General features: G+C 30.1%; 3 protein-coding genes across 3 annotated transcripts; all 3 read right to left on the reverse strand.

Annotated features, from left to right (window-relative positions):
• Nucleotides 1-6: 6 nt before the first annotated feature.
• Nucleotides 7-1,545, reverse strand: LOC105122601 (peroxidase superfamily protein). Its single transcript, XM_011021813.1, has 4 exons — nucleotides 1,261-1,545; nucleotides 981-1,160; nucleotides 712-874; nucleotides 7-446 (listed from the first exon to the last, which is right to left on the reverse strand). Exons 1-4 carry the CDS (start codon nucleotides 1,459-1,461, stop codon nucleotides 25-27), a joined length of 966 nt encoding a protein of 321 aa, XP_011020115.1. The 5' UTR covers nucleotides 1,462-1,545; the 3' UTR covers nucleotides 7-24.
• Nucleotides 1,546-3,907: 2,362 nt separating this feature from the next.
• On the reverse strand, nucleotides 3,908-6,749 carry LOC105122602 (SPX domain-containing protein 2-like). The gene is made up of 4 exons (XM_011021814.1): nucleotides 6,524-6,749; nucleotides 6,137-6,168; nucleotides 4,865-4,991; nucleotides 3,908-4,763 (listed from the first exon to the last, which is right to left on the reverse strand). The coding sequence occupies exons 1-4, from the start codon at nucleotides 6,675-6,677 to the stop codon at nucleotides 4,318-4,320; spliced, it is 759 nt and encodes a 252-aa protein (XP_011020116.1). The 5' UTR covers nucleotides 6,678-6,749; the 3' UTR covers nucleotides 3,908-4,317.
• An 11,166-nt stretch (nucleotides 6,750-17,915) lies between these two features.
• On the reverse strand, nucleotides 17,916-18,864 carry LOC105122605 (ethylene-responsive transcription factor WIN1-like). The gene is made up of 2 exons (XM_011021815.1): nucleotides 18,779-18,864; nucleotides 17,916-18,650 (listed from the first exon to the last, which is right to left on the reverse strand). Exons 1-2 carry the CDS (start codon nucleotides 18,856-18,858, stop codon nucleotides 18,107-18,109), a joined length of 624 nt encoding a protein of 207 aa, XP_011020117.1. The 5' UTR covers nucleotides 18,859-18,864; the 3' UTR covers nucleotides 17,916-18,106.
• Between the last annotated feature and the right edge of the window lie 2,827 nt (nucleotides 18,865-21,691).

Here is a 21,691-nt window from a genome sequence, read left to right on the forward strand (position 1 = left end):
AGGTCACAGCACTCCTTTGATTGATCAATTGAACTTTGAACAGACTTTTCTTATCTCTCCATCAGTCCCAGTTTTCACTTCAATGCTACTCATTTTAACCATAGCTTGCATAAACTCAATATCAAACCTAAGTCCCAGTAATCCTCTTATGGTGCCAGCATATTTTTTCACAACATCACGTGTTGCAGCGTCATCCCAAAGTCTCTGGTCCGACTCCAAAACTCCATTGCCATCACGTACGTTCTTGAAGAAGCTTGCATCAAAATCTGTCTGGCTATCTTTGTCCAATGGAACTGGTTTTGTGCCATCACCATTTTTGGGACATAGAGCTTGAAGTTGTGGTAGGAATGATTGGTTTATTGTCGGGTCTGCGTTGCCTGTTGTTGTGAAGTTGTATAGGCGATATCGAATGAATTGACAATGTGTTTGGCCAATAGTATGTGCCCCTGAAACATAAACAAGCTCCATCACAATATGCTACAAAACATGCGACAGTAAAATTATTTCTTGAAACCGAAGTCCAGCCTGATGGTTAAGAAGATACGTTTTTTCTTTAAATCTCATAATTGGTTACAAGAACTAAGATTTTCATGAGTTCTCTGGCCTCGGCATGAATATGTAGCAAGTCTTGAAACAGATCGAAGAGATTGGCTTAGTCTCAACCTCTTAGCACTGCAAATTAACTCAGAATGGGAAAGAAAAGATTTATACCGACGAGGGTTACGAGATCGTGATCGTCCAGGCCTTTATCAGAAAATTTTTGCTTCTGGGCAGCTACGGTGTCTAGAGGTGAAGGTAAATTTGAGGCCTGGGATGATAAAGAGACCCTGCCATCTCTTCTACCCGTTGGGACTGACCAACTTGGACCATCACTCTGAAAATATTGCAATAAGCTCAACCCTCAAGGAAACCATGCATACAAATTCATATAACTCTTTCATTCAAGTATTGGAAATTGAGGGTGAAGGGATCTGAATTACCAAGTCCACAGCATCACGAGCAGCCAAAGCTAGTATGTCAGCACATGAGACCACCCCAGGGCATAAGGCCTCAATCCGTGACTTAGCATCATCAATTACTTCAAAACCTCTTAATCCAAGATTCGGCAAGGCATTTCTCTCGGCAGAAGGCCCCGCAATCAATATTGAACCATCGCAGCCCTGTAAAAGAACATTAATGTTATTAGTCCATGCAGATTATTGACAATTATACAAACATGCTAAAGGAGGTGGATATATACATATATATGGGGCATGCAACCTGGACAAAGCAGTCATGAAAATGAAGCCTGAGCAATCCAGCTGCAATGGTGGGATCTTTTTTGAAGTAAGATTCAACAGTGGACCTAACAGTGGCCTCAGCTTTCGAACATGAAGTAGAATAAAACCCTGTTTTCAATTGGCTTTGCACAGACAAAGCCATTACAAAAATCACCAAAACAACGAGCCATAATCCTTCCATTGTTCTACTCTTTCTCACTTATTAATGAATTACCACCGGAATTTGCAGTGTACATGGTATTTATAGCCAAATCAATAATTGCTCGATGCTTCAATCCACTTCCTTCGGTGTCCATTTCATTGAAATTTGGGCTGCTGATCTACCTTCTTTTGTTAGTGGAGACGCGTGGGACCAAAGAAGTAGCAGTGGTGGCGCTCCTTTTCATCCTTGTTTGTTTAGGAGTAGAGTGGATTTCACTTATGATTGTATATTTTTTGAAGGAGCTACAGGGCTCATCTTTCATCTTTGATTTCTTTTGCTTTTTTATATTCTTTAACGCGTCTTGTAGGTATTTTCACCTTTATTATATATATACACCCTTCTTTTCCTATAAATTTTTCTTTGCATTCACATGAGCTTAATTCCAACATTGAACAAATTATGTGTCTGCATGGACAAGGTAGAGAGCTTGGTTAGCTTACATGCAAAGGTAACCTTTTTCGTGTTATCATGACATTCCCGCTGGCACTTGCATGTGATTATTAAGCGAATACATGCATAAAAACGACCAATTAATATGTTGAATTAGTTTTTATTAAAGAATTCACTTAGAATTTCATCAACAGTATAAAGCTATATATTTGAATCTTAATAACTAAGAAATCACAAATTTAAATTTAATCACCAAAAATAGCCAGAATTTTTACAAATTTTAAATTTAAAAAACTTTAATTCGAGATGAGATTAATATAAAACTATCCTCGCGATTTTATCTAACTTTTAAACTGAAAAAATTATTTAAAAATACAAAAGCTTTTTGGCTTTTCACTTGTCCGATTCCTTCCAAAGCTTGATGAGAAGTTGAAATTCTTTAATTGATTTTAAACTAGTAGGTTCATGGTTCACTCTCACGTCTGGCACATCCAGCTTGTAAGTATTTTGTCATTGAGTTTTCTTGGTTTGGCAACGAAGGTATTAATGCAAACATTTTCGCCTGGACGAATCTTCTTAGTATTTTGTCATTGAGTTTTCTTGATGCAAACATTTTCGCCTGGACGAATCTTCCGAAAATGCATGGGCGTCTAATTCATACTCGATCGATCAAGCAATTAATCCTTGACCATTTGGGAGACTCCACAGTCCACAGGGTTTTCCTTTGTTTTTTTATTGTCCCGAACAAATATATACATGATCTAGGAAAGCATATTGTCTTTCTAATAGTTTTCTTAATTTGGGTTGACACATCAATTAACCGAGAATACTTTTCTGGGGGTAGATCAAGAAGGTGTTGGGACAGGTTAGTGGCCAGCAGTATAATTTTCATTTTTGGCTTGGAAGGTACCCTACCATTACACCACAAAGTTATATTCCATGAATTAATCCATGGTTTCAGCAGTTTTCATATGCCTTTTGAGGCAGAATATATATATATATATATATATTTCAACAGCATTATTTGTGATGCAAAGTCGAAATTTCTAGTTCTTGAAGAAGTGGAAATCACTTACTAATCCCACCAATCTTCAGGTACAAGCATCTAGTAACAATAAAGGATAACCATTTAGGTGGTGGCCAAGTGGTAATAGTAACAATAAAGGATGGACAACGTGGAGAAAATGGTTTTTCAGGAAAGAAAAAAAAAAAAGAAAAAGGTGGGTACCTAATTAACCCAACATCTAGGAATATCAACGCACAATTATATTTGAATTTTGATTGATCAAGTGTAGCGAAAACCAATGGAGCATTACATGCATCCATTAAATCCAATACACTTTGCCCAAGCAAACCCAAAAAGGTAGCTGAAGCAGCCTCTACACAATGCTGGGCAAGAATCTCAACCCCACAACCTCTGCTCTGTTTTTCAAACATCTCTCTCTCTCTCTCTCTCTCTCTCCACACGCGCACGCACACACACAAACACGCGCGCGCGCACTTGGTGACCACGCAGCACCACCTGCAGTCAAGATTTCTAACACACAAAAAGATGCTTATATTTATAAAGAAGTGAAAAAAACGAGTTATTTACTAATTGGATTTAATAAGTAGTCTAATGATTTAATTTAAACTAGAAGTAATGATAACAGGTGAATTATAAAAAAAAATATTTGATAACAATCAATAAAAATAAATGAATTACTGATATTATATTAAAAAAAAATGTTGATAACATAGACATCTCTCATCACAAAAAAAAAAAAAGAGAGAAAAAAGAAAGAGGACTTGCTGAAAAGATTCAACTGAAACGATTCAAATCCAACCATAAAAAAACTAAAGCACTCCTGGGCAAACTCTTCTGGATTTTAAGGTTTTAACGCACTCTAAATTGGTCCACAAGCTTTCATCCATTACGTCCATGATTTAGTATTTTCAATTTCAGCTGTGGACGGTTTATGCACATGACTCAGAACCTTCGGGGACAACGAAATCCAAACGCATGGTATCTCTATCATGCTCTAGAAACCAGAAAGTCAAAAAGCAGTGGATCTTCATATTTATATGTTCATGGAGAAGCTCATTTTGGCCTCATCCACTAAAGCATTACAGCTCGTAGCATTATCTTGGGGATTTTAGTCCTACTTGTGGTTCGTGGGCCTATATACTGGTGTTTTGGCAAAGGAGTTCGTTCCTTCGCTTAACTTCAGAACTGGAGCTCTCACTGTCTCGAATTCCGCACGACCATCTTCCATCTATTAATTCACCCTCCTGAAGTTTGGACACATGGTTGCTCGAGCTTTTTACTAAACTACAGTTTCTTTTTATACTCAAAGGGGATTTAAATTAAGAGAGGGAAAAAAAAAAAAAAAAAAAAGAGGGAGGAAATTTTACAAAATGGAGGGGGGCAAGGCCAGTCCTGCATCCATCCTCAAAATCCTGCTGCTACTTGGCTTCTTGTTCCAGTATAGGAACCTTTTTCCAAGTATCTTCCAAACCACTCATTTGAAGTGGTGGCAATGAAAAAACACTAACAGTGGAACTTTTGCTTCGAATTTCCTTCAGAACCCGCAATGCTGATATTGTGCTCTTCATATATGAACTCTCCATAAGTTCAATCTCTGCAAGTTCCTTGGGGAAACTGATTGTGCTATCATTTTTGGTAGTCGAAGAGGTTGAAGGATCACATGAGTCATCCCCGTCGGCTGCTTCAAAAGAAGATGGTGGTTCTCTCAATGGGAAAAGGCGGTCTAGCATTGCCTCGCATTCCTTAACAAGCTTGTAGAGCAAATCAGTGGTGAAGAAAGGCTGTCGCAAAACCCTCTGGATGAAGGGCAAACGAATGAGAGCACCCGTTCTTTTATCATATTTCTTCATTATTTTTACCAATCCTGTTGAAAGCAAGCAAGATTAGCCATGATATATTTTTTATATATTTTTGTGCCCATATGATATGAGCAAATTCAACAGCCAAGAGGAAGCATGTATGTACCTGTATAGTTCAGAGCACTATAATTCTCCAGCAAGACCATCTCTCCATGGAAATCTACGATCTCCTTCCTAATTTTTATCATCTCTTCATTGGAATTGATTGCCTTTGCCACACTATCTTGCAACTCCTGCATCACAATCACAAGTTTTTCAATTTTCCTAGCCAAAGAGCAGATTCTATTTTTACTTTGCTAACTGAGATAAGGTCCAAAAACAGATCACAAAAACCTAAGGCACTTTAGCATCTTATTCCTTTCTTGTTTAAGTGATCATTCAAAGCGATCAAACAAAGTATAAAGCGAACCCAAGTTTATTATTCTTAAGAATCTCTACCCACCATCCTAAATAAATACAGTCCACAGATTTGAAAAACCAACCTCAAACTCCTCAACTATGACTCTCTAAAGAATCTGTTTAAAATCTCCACACAAAGTCATAGCTTGAACATCTAGCCTAAACAAATGTCTAGCCCAACACAAAATCTATACATTAGGTAATCAAAAGAAAAAACAATGTTCGTCATTATAATCACCACAAGAAGACAAGATTAACAACAATTTAAGTTACTTCCAGGGGCAAATCAAAAGCTACAAATGCATTAAAATATCTCCTAGCACTTGCAGGCCATGTAGCTCTACAAGTGTAGAGCTTCACCAACATGATAAGTAGAGTTTGATATATTCTTCCAAATTTTGATCATCACAATTATAACATAAGAATTCATTGGTTGGAATATATTTTCTTAGCAACAACACATCAAAATCAAGAACCCCCTCTATGATGCACCCGCTTCACCATGTAAAGTGTAAACTCTTTAATAATTACATTCATTTCAAGTAAAATTCAATGATCACTACTGTCTTCAATATTTCTACTTAAACTAATGTTGCCATCCGATCCATTAGCAAAAACCCAATGGGTCCTAATATATATATATATGCTTCAACTTGTAGCGTTGATTTATTAGACGGTACAGAGAATATACCAAAGCACAATTCCCTGACTACCACTACTCCACATTTAGGGGGTGCGCGCCAGTTGTCGATCCACCACAGCTGGCAACTAACGGTTTTAACTGTACGTTACAGTATAAACAGATCCCATGCTAAAAACGACACCGTTTCATTAACGAATTTCACTTATCAACGCTGTCATGTTCACTAATTCCTCATTAACAGTTTTAATCTTCTCTAATCGGCTCGGAAAATAAAAGGTTTTCTCAGGAACCAAACAGATCATATAAGAAAATTGAAAAAATAAAATAAAAGGTTACCTTTAATCTGATGATGTACTCTTCTTCAAAGATACATGAGATATGTTTTGTGTACCTTTAATATTTTTATTTTTTAATCTTAAAAAAAATTAATCCCATGTAACTTAGTAAAAAAAAAAAATTTAAATCTACTCATAACCCAACCAGCTTGGAAAGAACTGATGATACCTTATTGATTTTTTTACTTAAAATAATATTATTTTTATTTAAAAAAATAAAAAATCAAATAATTAAAATTAACCACTCTATTCTTTAACTCGAGATTTATCGTATATCAGCCCTTACGTTAGAAAACTATATGACAGATAAAATATTTATTAAATACTTTCATCTCAGTTTAAACTTAAATTACCTTTATAACCTGGCTAGTGAAATGTAAATTTAATAAACTGTTAAACTTCTCGAGCTCATCTTCTAACAGCTTAATAAAATCAATCTCCTCCCTTGTCATACTTACTTCCTTGCTATCTGCTCCACCACCGTCCGTACAATCACCACCACCAGCATCAGCAGAGGCGGCAGACAATCTCGGTTTTTTCATTGGCCGGGAGTCTCCATTGTTCTTGCTTGTGTTGTTGGTTGGTTCGATGAGTTTCAATCTTTTCTTGAGTTCTTTGGACTCTCTATACACTTTAAAATTGAAGACCCTGTATGTGGCCACATGTGGAATTTAAGTTCCTGGACCGTTTAGCCCTTTGGAGGATTCGGATCTCTTAAATTGCTTAAGCTTTTTCCGAATTTCATTCTGAGGGAAGAGTATTTGGTTGCTGAGAAAATAAGAAAGAAAGTGGGAGAATGAGCGAAAGCGAAGGAGAGGGGGAGATATAACGGTAAAGAGAAGAATATTCGAAAGGTTATTATTGGAATATCCGATTTTGAGTTTACATTTATTTTCTAGAAAAAGGTATATCTCTGGTTTTATACTTTATCCAGAAACACGAGATTTAATTGTTTATTTTATTAGTTGTGTAAAGTACGTGTTGGTCCCTGAGGTTTCAGTAATGGTCCACTCCATCCTTTATTGGTCCGATTCTTCCAACGCTAAATCTAGATTTTTCAAAAGATTCCAAATTGGTAATTTCCAATATAAAGTAATGGAATGCCATACGTTTTAATCATTTTCTTTTAATATTTCTTTATTTTTAATTTTAATTTTTTAAGGGATGTCATATTTATATCCAATTAGTTTTATTTGTAAGAATATCTTGTGCTCTCTCCGGTATACATCTGGTGAGGTTTTTTCGGGAGTTTAAAGGCGAAAAATAAAAAATAAAAAATCCGAGTTGCTGCTAAGTTTCTCCATACAGTAACTCTCTTACATGGTTCGCTATATTCTTTTATAATCAACCATTAAATTAAAGAACTATTCAATTACTCATTTTCATTTTCATCTTTTTTTATTTATTTATAAAATCAACGTCAAAGCTTTAAAGTTTTGTTCTCAGTGGGACAAAAAAAAGTACATGAAAGAAAAAAATAAGTTTAATTTAAGAGAAAAAAACATAAATATAAAATAATTTTATTTTTATAATAATTTTAAATTAAATTTATATTATTTTAAAATAAAAGATACATGAGATATGTTTTGTGTACCTTTAATATTTTTATTTTTTAATCTTAAAAAAAATTAATCCCATGTAACTTAGTAAAAAAAAAAAATTTAAATCTACTCATAACCCAACCAGCTTGGAAAGAACTGATGATACCTTATTGATTTTTTTACTTAAAATAATATTATTTTTATTTAAAAAAATAAAAAATCAAATAATTAAAATTAACCACTCTATTCTTTAACTCGAGATTTATCGTATATCAGCCCTTACGTTAGAAAACTATATGACAGATAAAATATTTATTAAATACTTTCATCTCAGTTTAAACTTAAATTACCTTTATAACCTGGCTAGTGAAATGTAAATTTAATAAATCAAGAAATTAGTGATTGGATTAGAGTTTAATAACTTGGAAAAACGGGGTTTTTTCTTTAGCAGTCAAACCGAAATCAAGAGCATGAACTGTGGACTCTCTATACACTTTAAAATTGAAGACCCTGTATGTGGCCACATGTGGAATTTAAGTTCCTGGACCGTTTAGCCCTTTGGAGGATTCGGATCTCTTAATGGAATATTCCCGGCTTCGAATCTACTCATGGCATCTTCTAGTTTATCTATCTATATATATCATAAAAAAAATTAAATCCCAACACTAAAACTCTAAGAAAAAGAAAATTTGCACAAAATTAATCATTTAATTCTTTGACTCGGGATTTATTGCATATCAGCCCTCAGGTTAAAAAAACTATGTGACAGATAAAATATTTATTAAAGACGTTTCATCTCAGTTTAAATTAAATTACCTTTACAACCTGGCTAGTGAAATGTAAATTTAATAAATCAAGAAATTAGTGATTGGATTAGAGTTTAATAACTTGGAAAAACGGGGTTTTTTCTTTAGCAGTCAAACCGAAATCAAGAGCATGAACTGTGGACTCTCTATACACTTTAAAATTGAAGACCCTGTATGTGGCCACATGTGGAATTTAAGTTCCTGGACCGTTTAGCCCTTTGGAGGATTCGGATCTCTTAATGGAATATTCCCGGCTTCGAATCTACTCATGGCATCTTCTAGTTTATCTATCTATATATATCATAAAAAAAATTAAATCCCAACACTAAAACTCTAAGAAAAAGAAAATTTGCACCTTAAGCAAAATCCAAATGGGTTGGAGCTAGCCCACACAAATGGGAAAAGTTCATTTTTAAAAAATACTTTCTTTTTTTGGACCAACATTGATCCTCACATATTGTCGAGTGAGTGAGGCACCTATTCTTTGTGGAATTTAAAAAGAAATACTCAGATTCTTCGAAGAATTATTCCAAGTGCGATTCAATTTTATTATATAAAAAAAAAAGATATATTTTAATTTTTTAAGGGATGTCATATTTATATCCAATTAGTTTTATTTGTAAGAATATCTTGTGCTCTCTCCGGTATACATCTGGTGAGGTTTTTTCGGGAGTTTAAAGGCGAAAAATAAAAAATAAAAAATCCGAGTTGCTGCTAAGTTTCTCCATACAGTAACTCTCTTACATGGTTCGCTATATTCTTTTATAATCAACCATTAAATTAAAGAACTATTCAATTACTCATTTTCATTTTCATCTTTTTTTATTTATTTATAAAATCAACGTCAAAGCTTTAAAGTTTTGTTCTCAGTGGGACAAAAAAAAGTACATGAAAGAAAAAAATAAGTTTAATTTAAGAGAAAAAAACATAAATATAAAATAATTTTATTTTTATAATAATTTTAAATTAAATTTATATTATTTTAAAATAAAAGATACATGAGATATGTTTTGTGTACCTTTAATATTTTTATTTTTTAATCTTAAAAAAAATTAATCCCATGTAACTTAGTAAAAAAAAAAAATTTAAATCTACTCATAACCCAACCAGCTTGGAAAGAACTGATGATACCTTATTGATTTTTTTACTTAAAATAATATTATTTTTATTTAAAAAAATAAAAAATCAAATAATTAAAATTAACCACTCTATTCTTTAACTCGAGATTTATCGTATATCAGCCCTTACGTTAGAAAACTATATGACAGATAAAATATTTATTAAATACTTTCATCTCAGTTTAAACTTAAATTACCTTTATAACCTGGCTAGTGAAATGTAAATTTAATAAATCAAGAAATTAGTGGTTGGATTAGAGTTTAATAACTTGAAAAAATGGGGTTTTTTCTTTAGCAGTCAAACCGAAATCAAGAGCATGAACTGGACTCTCTATGCACTTTAAAATTGAAGACTCTGTATGTGGCCACACGTGGAATTTAAGTTCCTGGACAGCTTAGCCCTTTGGAGGATTCCGATCTCTTAATGGAATATTCCCGGCTTCGAATCTACTCATGGCATCTTATATATATAAAAATTAAATCCCAACACTAAAACTCTAAGAAAAAGAAAATTTGCACCTTCAAGCGAAATCGGGTTGGAGCTAGCCCACACAAATGGGAAAAGTTCATTTTTGAAAAATATTTTCTTCTTTTGGACCAACATTGATCCTCACATGTTGTCGAGTGAGGCACCTATTCTTTGTGGAATTTAAAAAGAAATACTCAGATTCTTCAAAGAATTATCCCAAGTGCGATTCAATTTTATTATATAAAAAAGAAAGATATTTCAAACAAGCATAAAATAAAACCCTTTTGTCATATGACATGAAATATATGCATGTACTTGATAAATTAAATAAATAATGCTATGATTAGTTTAGTTTTTTATTTATTCAAACTTTGAGGCCATATCAAGACGAATTCATTAGAGCCTTTTGGCTAGATGCATGCAAGAGTGTGTTTTCAAGACTTGGTTTCTAGTTTAGTTCAAAATTAAATACCCTTACATCGAAACCATGGAATTACAGAATCTTCGTTTAAAATTAAATGATTAGTAATTTCACATGATTTTTCTCTTCCCTGGGATGTCTCTTGAGAAATTATTCCGAGATAGCAATCAATCTCTTGGTGAAAGTGAAGCGAATAAAAATAACTACATTTTTATTACGTGTTTTGAAAGCTTAGGAAATGCCAATGGAAGAGGAAAAAGCTGAAAGCATGGCATATTCTTTCCTTGGTGCCTTTGTGCTCCCATGATTCCCGGATTGGACATTTAAAATTGGTGGTTGCATGTCCATCCCACCGCTGTTTAAATAATATTTAAAAGTATAGCAGTAAGTTTTTTTTATTTAGAAATATATTAATTTTATTTTTTAAAAATTATTTTTAATATTCACATATTAAAATAATAAAAACCCAACCACGTTTAGAACACAATAACATACAGCCTTTGAGCCTATTTGTGCCAGCGTTTGTTATTTAATAGTTGTAACATATTATCTGGTTACAAATTCAATTGTAATTTTTATGCATGGGTTATATCATTATCTGCGTTGAACTCTGTTTTGTTGAAGCAGAAATTGCATGTTGTTCATTACATTCCAGTAACACAGCCTCTCTTCCGCGCAGTGGAGACTGAATTAATTCAGCTACATCGGTGTAGTCTAACATTAAATGCAATCAACTGAATAGAAAAAAATTTAATTTTTATTTTTATTTTTATCCATGATTCCCGTATTGGACATTTAAAATTGGGGGTTACATATCCATCCCACCGCTGCTTAAATAATATTTAAAAGTATAGTAGTAAGTATTTTGTATTTAAAAATATATTAAAATAATATTAATTTTATTTTTAAAAAACATTAAATGAAATATCGTTTTATGACGTAATATTTATATTAAAAATTATAAATATTAATATATATATCTTACCCAACCATGTTTAGAATGCAATAACATACGGCCTGTGAGCCTATTTGCATCAGCGTTTATTATTTAACAATTGTAATATATTGTTCGTAACCAAATATATTAAATTATTTTTTATTTAACTTTAATTTCAATTTATAAATTCAGTTGTAATTTTTATACATGGGTTGCATTATTATCTATATTGAAAACTCTGTTTTGTTGAAATAAAAATTACATGTTATTTATTACGTTCTTGTAACACAGTCTTTCTTTCACGGAGAGTAAATTAATTTAGTCAGACCCCGGATTCAGTTTAAAGTTAAATTTATTAAACTTAAATTTATTAAATTGGGTTTGAATTGGTAAAAAAAATTAATTTTTATTTTTATTTTTATATTTTTTATAAAAAACCTCTTTTTAAATTATAATTATAAAAACTACCGCAACCTCAAACATACAAATTTTTTATCATACTCTCTCCAAGTAGCTGGGCCTTTGGGTGGTTGGTAGTTGAGACTTAAACAATATTAAATTAATTATTATTTTTATTTTTAATTGTGTTTTATTTAAAAAATTAGTATTTAATATTATTCAATAACATTACATAAATTATACGAAAATCATTTTATGATGTAGCATTTACATTAAAAATTATCAATATTAATATATATATATATATATTTTAATTATTTTATAATCTTAATTTGAAAAGTATTCGTAACCAAATATATTAAATTATTTTTTATTTAACTTTAATTTCAATTATAATTTTAATCAAACATATATAAATATCAAACAAACTTCAATTAAAAATATTTTTTATAAAAAACCTCTTTTTAAATTATAATTATAAAAACTACCGCAACCTCAAACATACAAATTTTTTATCATACTCTCTCCAAGTAGCTGGGCCTTTGGGTGGTTGGTAGTTGAGACTTAAACAATATTAAATTAATTATTATTATTATTATTTAAAAAAAAAAGAAACAGCTTTATTAGTAAAAGAGTTTTTCAGGAGATTAATTATCAGATCAGTTTTTGTGCATTGACATGGAATTTACTTTTCTAATCTCGGAAAAACAAACATCTTATTCATTTTATGATTATAATTAAAATTAAAATTCATAAAAATATTTATTTTTTATAATTTGATTTGAGATTTGAATTACAAGGATTAAGCCATCGTTTGGTATTGTTTTCCAAACTATGGTTAATCAAAATATTTTTATAATCTAATTTGAGACTTGAATAATGAATTAAGCCCTCGTTTGGTATTGTTTTTCCAAACGAGGGCAGCTAAATTTTAAATTGTTTTTATTTAAAATTATTTTTGTAATTATTTAGATTGTTTTGATATAATAATAATTCTAAAAACTACACGACATCAAACATATAAAATTTTTACAATGCTCTCTCCTAGTAGCTGGGGTCTTTGGGTGGTTGGTAGCTGACACTTAAATAATATTAAATTAATTATTATTACTGCTATATTTTAAAAAAGAAACAGCTTTATTAGTAAAAGAGTTTTTAATGAGATTAATCATCAGATCAGTTTTTGTGCATTGACATGGAATTTACTGTTCTAATCTCGTAAAAACAAACATCTTATTCATTCTATGATTATAATTAGAATTAAAATTCATAAAAAATATTTATTTTTTATAATTTGATTTGAGATTTGAATTACAAGGATTAAGCCATCGTTTGGTATTGTTTTCCAAACTATGGTTAATCAAAATATTTTTATAATCTAATTTGAGACTTGAATAATGAATTAAGCCCTCGTTTGGTATTGTTTTTCCAAACGAGGGCAGCTAAATTTTAAATTGTTTTTATTTAAAATTATTTTTGTAATTATTTAGATTGTTTTGATATAATAATATTAAAAATAATTTTTTTCAAAAAATATATTTTATTTTACTATATTTTCATGTAAAAAATATTTTAAAAATTAAAACACGTTCCCTTAGCTATAATAAAACCCCTGTTAAATTATTTTAGAAGTTTTTTCACATATTCAAGTTAATTTATTGGATAATAATCGTTTATCAGTAGTTGTCTAGTCAGTACAGAGACAACGAAAAACCAGAGCACTTGTCTTTAAGCTTTATCTTCATTTTCTTGTTAATTTTATCGGTTGTATATTTTTTTCTTTTGCTTATTAACATTAATGTTTTCCAGTTGAATTTCAACAAATAATCTACATTGAGATTAGTATATATAAAAAATATTCCTCATGTTCTCTGTGATTCAGTGAGTATTTGGAGGCATATTACTTTCTGTTGAAACCAGAACCTATAATTTAATTTAAGATTTGAATAATGAGGATTAAGCTCTCGTTTGGTATTGTTTTCCAAACGAGGGCCGGCTAAATTTTAAAATTTTTATTTTAAATTATTTTTTTAATTATTTAGATTGTTTTGATATAATAATATTAAAAATAATTTTTTTCAAAAAATATATTTTATTTTACTATATTTTCATGTAAAAAATATTTTAAAAATTAAAACACGTTCCCTTAGCTATAATAAAACCCCTGTTAAATTATTTTAGAAGTTTTTTCACATATTCAAGTTAATTTATTGGATAATAATCGTTTATCAGTAGTTGTCTAGTCAGTACAGAGACAACGAAAAACCAGAGCACTTGTCTTTAAGCTTTATCTTCATTTTCTTGTTAATTTTATCGGTTGTATATTTTTTTCTTTTGCTTATTAACATTAATGTTTTCCAGTTGAATTTCAACAAATAATCTACATTGAGATTAGTATATATAAAAAATATTCCTCATGTTCTCTGTGATTCAGTGAGTATTTGGAGGCATATTACTTTCTGTTGAAACCAGAACCAAAGAACATATAAATGTTTTCATCAACTCTAAGCCTTGTAAATGAAAATCCAAATTAAAACTAAAAAACATAAAAATATTTTTATTAATTTTAAAAAATATAATTTAATTAGTCAGATTTTAAATTTATTTTTTAAAAATTACCGATTTAAGTTTTATAAATTTCATGATTATTAAAAATTTATATAATTTTTAATTTAAAAACCCATAAAATTAATTAAAATATATATAATTTGACCTGAAAAACATATTAATAATAATAATAAATAAATAAAAGGTTTCGTCATGAGATTTAAGACAGACCAAATATATGTTTTCACTTTTCAGTAGTGCACTCCTTCACCAGTTTGTCTGCTTATTAAATACCTTAGATCAATCGGTTCATCACAATCATCCATCGTCCACAATGGATTGCCCGTGAGTGATCTCTCTATAAAATTTGAGATTTACAAGAGAAGATTTTAGGTTTAAATACTGTCAAAGACGGAAGTTGAAATTCAGGAATTGAGATAGGTACTTCTCACTATATGATTCAAAACACACATGCTCTCCGTTGGATTACCAATATATATATATATGGAGAAGGTGCTGTTTGGAATGTTGATCTTTGAGTTGTGATTTAGCAGTCTAAATAATATGACAGAGAGTTAAAGGAGATGTAATTCCTATAATCCTTTTTTTAGAAGTGCTGGATTTATGTAGAACAATACCTCCTCTTTTTTTTTATCATATTTGATATATTCATATATACCAGTGATGATCAACCAAAACTCACTCCATCTACACTCAATATGATGATAAATATGACTCTGTAAAGGATACATACATACATACATATGATGAACAATTATATATGAACTTATAAAGTTTAATATGTATTTTTGTCTCAATTTATCTGACTCAATCATTTTAGTAAAATCTAATTTTTTAATTTAATATTTATTGATATATATAATTCTCAATTTATTTTATAAAATACATTTAATTAATATTTTTTTATTATATAAAACATGTTACCATGCCCACGTTTGTTTTATTTAATGTTGACAAAATAAAAAGAGCTTGATCCGTGGTGGAGTAAAATTGCTCAATAATTTGGCATATTAAAATTAAAACAAAAATCAATCATTTTGGTTTGATTTCTTTTTTCCTTAAAATTTAAGCATGATTATTTAGAATAGGCATGAATGGATAGATGAATACAAAGTTAATCAATCAATTACAAGCATAACTTGGAAACATATTCAGTCCAGTACCCAGTGCCTTGTTGTAAAAAATTTGAATTCTCTTGTGTTTTTAAATTTTAAATAATCATTTCAACCTAATATTTTAAATTTTAAATTGTTAGATAAAGTTTCAACATATAATTTATATTATTTTTTATAGAAGCTTTGTAAGGTTAGTAGACTTTTTAACATATAATTTATATTATTTTTTAATATATCTTCTTAAATAAAAAAAAATTGAACTCGAAACTTTTATATATTTATATTATCTTGTATTTAATTTTTATTAAATAAATAAAAATTATAAAATTTGAATATATAATTGTTTTATTATTAAGATTTTAATACTACATAAAAAATCATTTTAATTTACTAATTTAAATTATTAAATAAAATTTAAGATATAATTTTTATTAATTTTTATTTTTTAAAATTCAGCCACAAGTTATATCTTGATGATAGAAGATGTAAAATATAAAACGAGCCCCAAATTCTCTGACAAGGCAAATTTTCTAGAAGATTTAAGTTAGATACATCTTTCCATCTACTTAATTCAAATGATTGAAAGTTTCCCATCATTGTACGATGGATCTTATGAAGATTGGCGTGTTATATATATATATATATATATCTTTCAATGCTATTTTTATTTTAAATTAATATGTGTATTTGGATTAGTTTATATATATTATGATTAATTATAGAAGCTTTAAAGTTAATAATTATAGAAATTTTTAATAAACATTATATAAACAATTAAGAATTTAAATATAAAATCATAAAAAAATAAATTTCTTGATTTTAAATTTTTATGACCTGTACATAGATATAGTTATCTTGCAATGCTACTTAATTTGTCAAGTGATTGAAAGTTTCTCAACATCGTACGATTCTATGAAAACTGGCATTGGAAAATTGACATTGTGGTTTATTTAAGCTATTTGATTCGATCAAGTATTTGTTCTAACTAGCATGACGAGGATGCATGCGTTTGAAAACTGACCTTTGATTTTTTTCTTTCGAAAAGTATTGATACCTTACAATTCGATTTGACAAAAGGTGTAGATATTCTTCTTTAAATAACAAGATCAACTTAGATTAAAATAGTCAGCAACTATTGATGCTAGATAATCTCGTTGGTGGAATTATTCAGCATTGTTTCAAATTAATGATTTAATTTGAGATTCTATCATTTTGGGATAAAGAAATAGCTGAATTAATTATTATGCTTTTAAAATTAAATTGAATTACTGTTGTCTATAAATTCTAAGCTTCATAAGATATTGATCGATTATAATCAATAATAATCACGGGATGTTTTTATTTATTTAAATATTGCCCTTATATATGGGACATGATCAAGTTCCATGTCATGTCCTTCTTCATGGCAAATTGTATAACGTATGAGGTTGACTAATTGTCGTTTTGAAAAAAATATTAATTTTTTTTAAAATATTTTTAAAATATAAAAACAAACAAATTTATATATAATACTTAAATTAAAATATCAGTTTGATGAGTTTTTGTTGCCCCTCCCCAATCTGCCATTGCTCTTAGTTGGCAAATAATAAAATCCAACAATGTCTATAGAGAAAAATGCATAGTTACTATATAAACTTCACTGATTTTTTTTTCTTAGTTAGGTACTCTAGCTTCTTCTTTTTTATATCAATTTACTTGTTTGATGGAATAATTCAATTCTTGATTTTATTTTTCAGTGGAGTATTTTAACTCTTGATTTTCCTCAATCAAGCGGTAAAAATCCCTATAAATAATATATTTTAATAATTAATAATAGCAGTAGTAAAAATAAATATATGTCACAGCGAATAAATCACTTTTGCTATTAGTTGTTTTCTTGCATGCTGCTGTCTATTTTGCACTTGCATTGTTGGGGCCGTGCAACGATCAACTGATAGCTGGACACCCAGTATTTCCATTGATCATTCTCCAACCTTGATTGCTGTCGTATCTCAAATTACAGAAAATAAGTATGAATTAACACTCTATAATAACCATGTTCATCATTTCTATGCTATTTTAAAAAATATATATATATATATATATATGGATGTAGAATTGAAAATAAACGCAATTTATCTTTTTTTTCCAGGTAATATTGCTTAGTTAACCATTTAGTATGGTACAAGAAGAAGAAGAAGAAGAAGAAGAATCGTCTTGTTCCTGTATTTTTTTGCTTCTATTATTGGCTTGTGTTTTCTTTAATATATTTTCGATGATTATCCAAAATAAGAAGAAGAAGATTGAACAACTAAAATATAGAAAGAAGTTGAAATCATAATTGATTCCTTTATTTTTTCAATAAACACATAACAATATTTCTTAATTATATAAACACGTAATAAACACTAAAATGTTTCACCCCAACTGGTTCTCCACCCTTTCGTAATCTGACACATAAATATTTATATATGTGTAATTATTAGGGTTATACTGATTAAAATAGACAAATTATATAGAATAGTAATGTCACATGCAATCCTACACACACTTGATCACTTCCTTAAACCAAGCACACAAACTCACAGAAATCCCATGATCATAAAGACCATAGATAGCTAAAGAAAAAAGCTGCCATCTTCATGATCTTGAACCCCAAAAGCACGGCTAGGACAATTCCTGTTAAGAAGCTCTTCAATCATTTGCAGTGCCACTCTCTCTTCTTCATCCATTTCTTCTCTCCGTTCTGGTCCTGATGTCCCTCCTGGAGACTGATCAGGCAATGGCAATGCACTCTCAGAAACTTGGCTCTCATCTCTCTTTCCAAGCTGCACTGTCATGACCCAATTTGAGTCAGACCGCTGACCAGCACTCTTTTTCCAAATCCCAATGGAATTCTCAGCGTCAAGCCTCAAACAAGTCATTGATGGTGATGGCGCCTTGCTGCACTTTCTTAGCTTGGCATGGAGGATCTGGGACAAACCATTTGGTGGTGTTGTGAGTGAAGGTTGATCACTTGATTTTGGGTCATCTTCATTCGAAGTTTGAGGCATGGGAAAGTTAGTTTTCGCATTACGGCCACTCATCAAGATTGCAGCTTGATCATAGACTCTTGCTGCCTCTTCTGCTGTTTCAAAAGTTCCTAGCCATACCCTCCTCTTCCTGCTCCAAACATACCACAGATTAAAAAGCAAGAGCATTATACAATAAGATCTTATAATATTTGAAAGAATTAGACAAAAGTATAAGTAATTATAGCTAGATGGGTTCGGTAAAGGAAGCTAGCTTACAATAAAGGATGTCTAATTTCAGAAACCCAAGAACCCCAACGTCGCTGCCTCACCCCCCTGAACTTTTTTGATAGCACCATGTTTTGTTTTTTTTTTTTTTGTGGGGGCCGGGGGAGGGGTGTGGCGGGGCGCTTTTCAGTACTGACAAAAGAAGAGAGAGATCCTGAGAAGATACAGAGAAATTGTAGTCGAAATAGAAGCTTTTCACCGTGAAGCTTGGTGTATTGAATAAGATCACCAACAACTTCACTCAAGTAAATATACCTACCCCAATTTAATAACCGGGGCTTGCTTTGCATGCAATATAGTACTGTAGTAGCTAAGGCTTTTATGCCAAAAGGAAAGCAAGATTGAATCTGATGATGGGATGATAGTACGGCAGTAATTATTTACTGATCAGTGTAGAATAATATTTTCCAATTTCGATAAAACATCAATACCAATTAGACTATTATTTAGGATACAATAATTTAAATCCAATTATTTAACCAGCGTCGGCATCATTTCACTGGTGCCAATATTAATACGGTGACCATGACGAGTTAATAATTAATATCAGTCATTTTAAGTAACGCAGAGTACTTGTTCTCCCCAATCCATATACATCTGATATAGATGATTACTGCAGATTAATGGCTAAAGTTAGAGCAACATTTGATGCAAATTACAGTGGAGTTATGGGATGATGGGTACGTGCAGTGCTGTAAACATTTGATGACTAGGGATCATTGTCATACCTTTTATTTTGAGCAATTATTGTCCTACGTGCAGAGACCACACATAACTTCAAATGCACATTAATATAGGTCGTTAAAAACTCAATACAGATGGTAATGCTTCTGGTCCCCTTCGATAATGATATGCATGTGTCCAACATTTATATATACGTGGAGCTTTTTTAAAATGTAACACCTGCCATGTTTTTTCTTTTTCTTTTTTCAAACTAGCACAAATGAAAAAATTAATTGGAAAAACAACATTGCATTAGTTCTAAAATAATTTTTTTAATAGATTTTACATTCTATTAAAAAACTTAATTATGTATTTTATTGTAGAAAAGAATAATTAAGAATCGAACTAAACAATTGCCCCTTGATTTTTTTTAAAACAAACAACAGTTTTCTAAATGTATAAGAAAATATTTTTATTTTGCTAAATAAAAAAATAGATAGATTTTGTTCACCCAAACGTTTATAAATTTTCTTAAAAAATAAAAATAAATATTTATTATCACTTTTATCATTATTACCAACATTAGCATCGCCACCATTATCATTATTACTACTATTATTGTCACTACCATTATTATTATTATTATTATCATTTTTATTTCTATTATCATTGTTATTATTATCACTATTATTAATATTGTTGTTGCTATTGTTACCTATTTTTGACCCTATAAAAAATCAAGGAAAAAAAAAAGAAAATTCAAAATATAAAAGGATATACATGAAAAAAGCCTAGAAAATTATCCAAGTTGATGGTGAAAGACCATAATGACAAGAAGAAAAGTTAGAGGACTAATATGTATAAGATTGATAAAATTAACAACTCAATTTTGATTAACAAAGAGCCTATTTGGTGAAAATATTTTTCTTTAGGGTAAAGAAATATAAATTTAGATAGATAAGGACTCAATAAGAATTTTTAAAGACTTAATTAATTTTATCAAGGACTTAATTGCAAGAAAAATTGATATTTGAAGTCGACTTAGACTTAATTGGAATAAATTAAACTCTAAAGGTTGATATACAATTTTAAAGAGTTAATTTAGTAAAATCAGGGTTTTAATTGCATAAATATTGAAGTTTAATAGGCAATTAGAGACTTGATTGAAGAAATCCAAAATCAAGAACCAAACTTAAAAAAGACATTTGAAAGTAGGAGTTGGAATTGATCAAATCATGGGTCAAATTGAAAAAAATTAAAAGTTTGATGATAATTAAGGGTCCAAGTACACAAATTAAAAATCAAGCAACAAGATGAAAATGATGTTAAACTTTGGTGTTGGTGATTGAGTTTAGCAAGTGAGCAATCAAGAGTATGAAGACAATTACGAGTACAATTAAAAATAATTAGAAGAATATTGACTAAAATAAAATTTGTCACATCCAAATTTAAAAACCCTAATTTCTAGGGTATAATCTAGATGATGTGTCGTTCAACCACTATTTAGCTTCTTCTCTGATAGTTTCTTGATATTTCTGACCACTTTTAGATGTGTAATCACCATCATTCAACTAAGAAACATTCCCTCTAGAAAGATGAGTTACTCTCATAAAATATTTATATCTCATTTTGTTCAATAAATTTAACAACATCTTATCCCCGATCAGTCATCACTGTATTTTCAGATTTTTTGGGTGATCGAGTTGACACTTTCAAACGAATGAATATAGAGCTACAAACCTTCAAATCGAGTAAGGTTGAATCCAAACAAAAGGTGTGCACCCCCAGTTTCAACAATGATGACATTAGAGTTGCTTTAACAAAGTCTCGAAAATGGTTAACTCAGTCATCGATAGTTGTGATACCTATTTTATAAAACCATTAATTTTTTTCATGTGTTCATGTTTCAAGTCTAGAAACAAGCTTCTTGGCCTTCAAGTTTGGAAAACCATTAAAATCTCCAAAAACCAAATTTGTTACAAAACCACCATTGAAAAACCAACATAGGTATAGATTTTTTCATGTGTTCATGTTTCAAGTCTTATCAATGGGTTCTTATCAAAAGTTGGTTATGTTTCTCTTAAAATCAAAAGGCTAGAAACAAGCTTCTTGGTCTTCAAGTTTGGAAAACCATTAAAATCTCCAAAAACCAAATTTGTTACAAAACCACCATTGAAAAACCAACATAGGTATAGAGCTCACAACTATAAAATGTACTTCAAAACCCTTTTATTTTGATTA

The sequence above is a fragment of the Populus euphratica genome, unplaced genomic scaffold, assembly GCF_000495115.2.
Source record: "Populus euphratica unplaced genomic scaffold, PopEup_1.0 scaffold20.1, whole genome shotgun sequence".
Taxonomy (NCBI): domain Eukaryota; kingdom Viridiplantae; phylum Streptophyta; class Magnoliopsida; order Malpighiales; family Salicaceae; genus Populus; species Populus euphratica.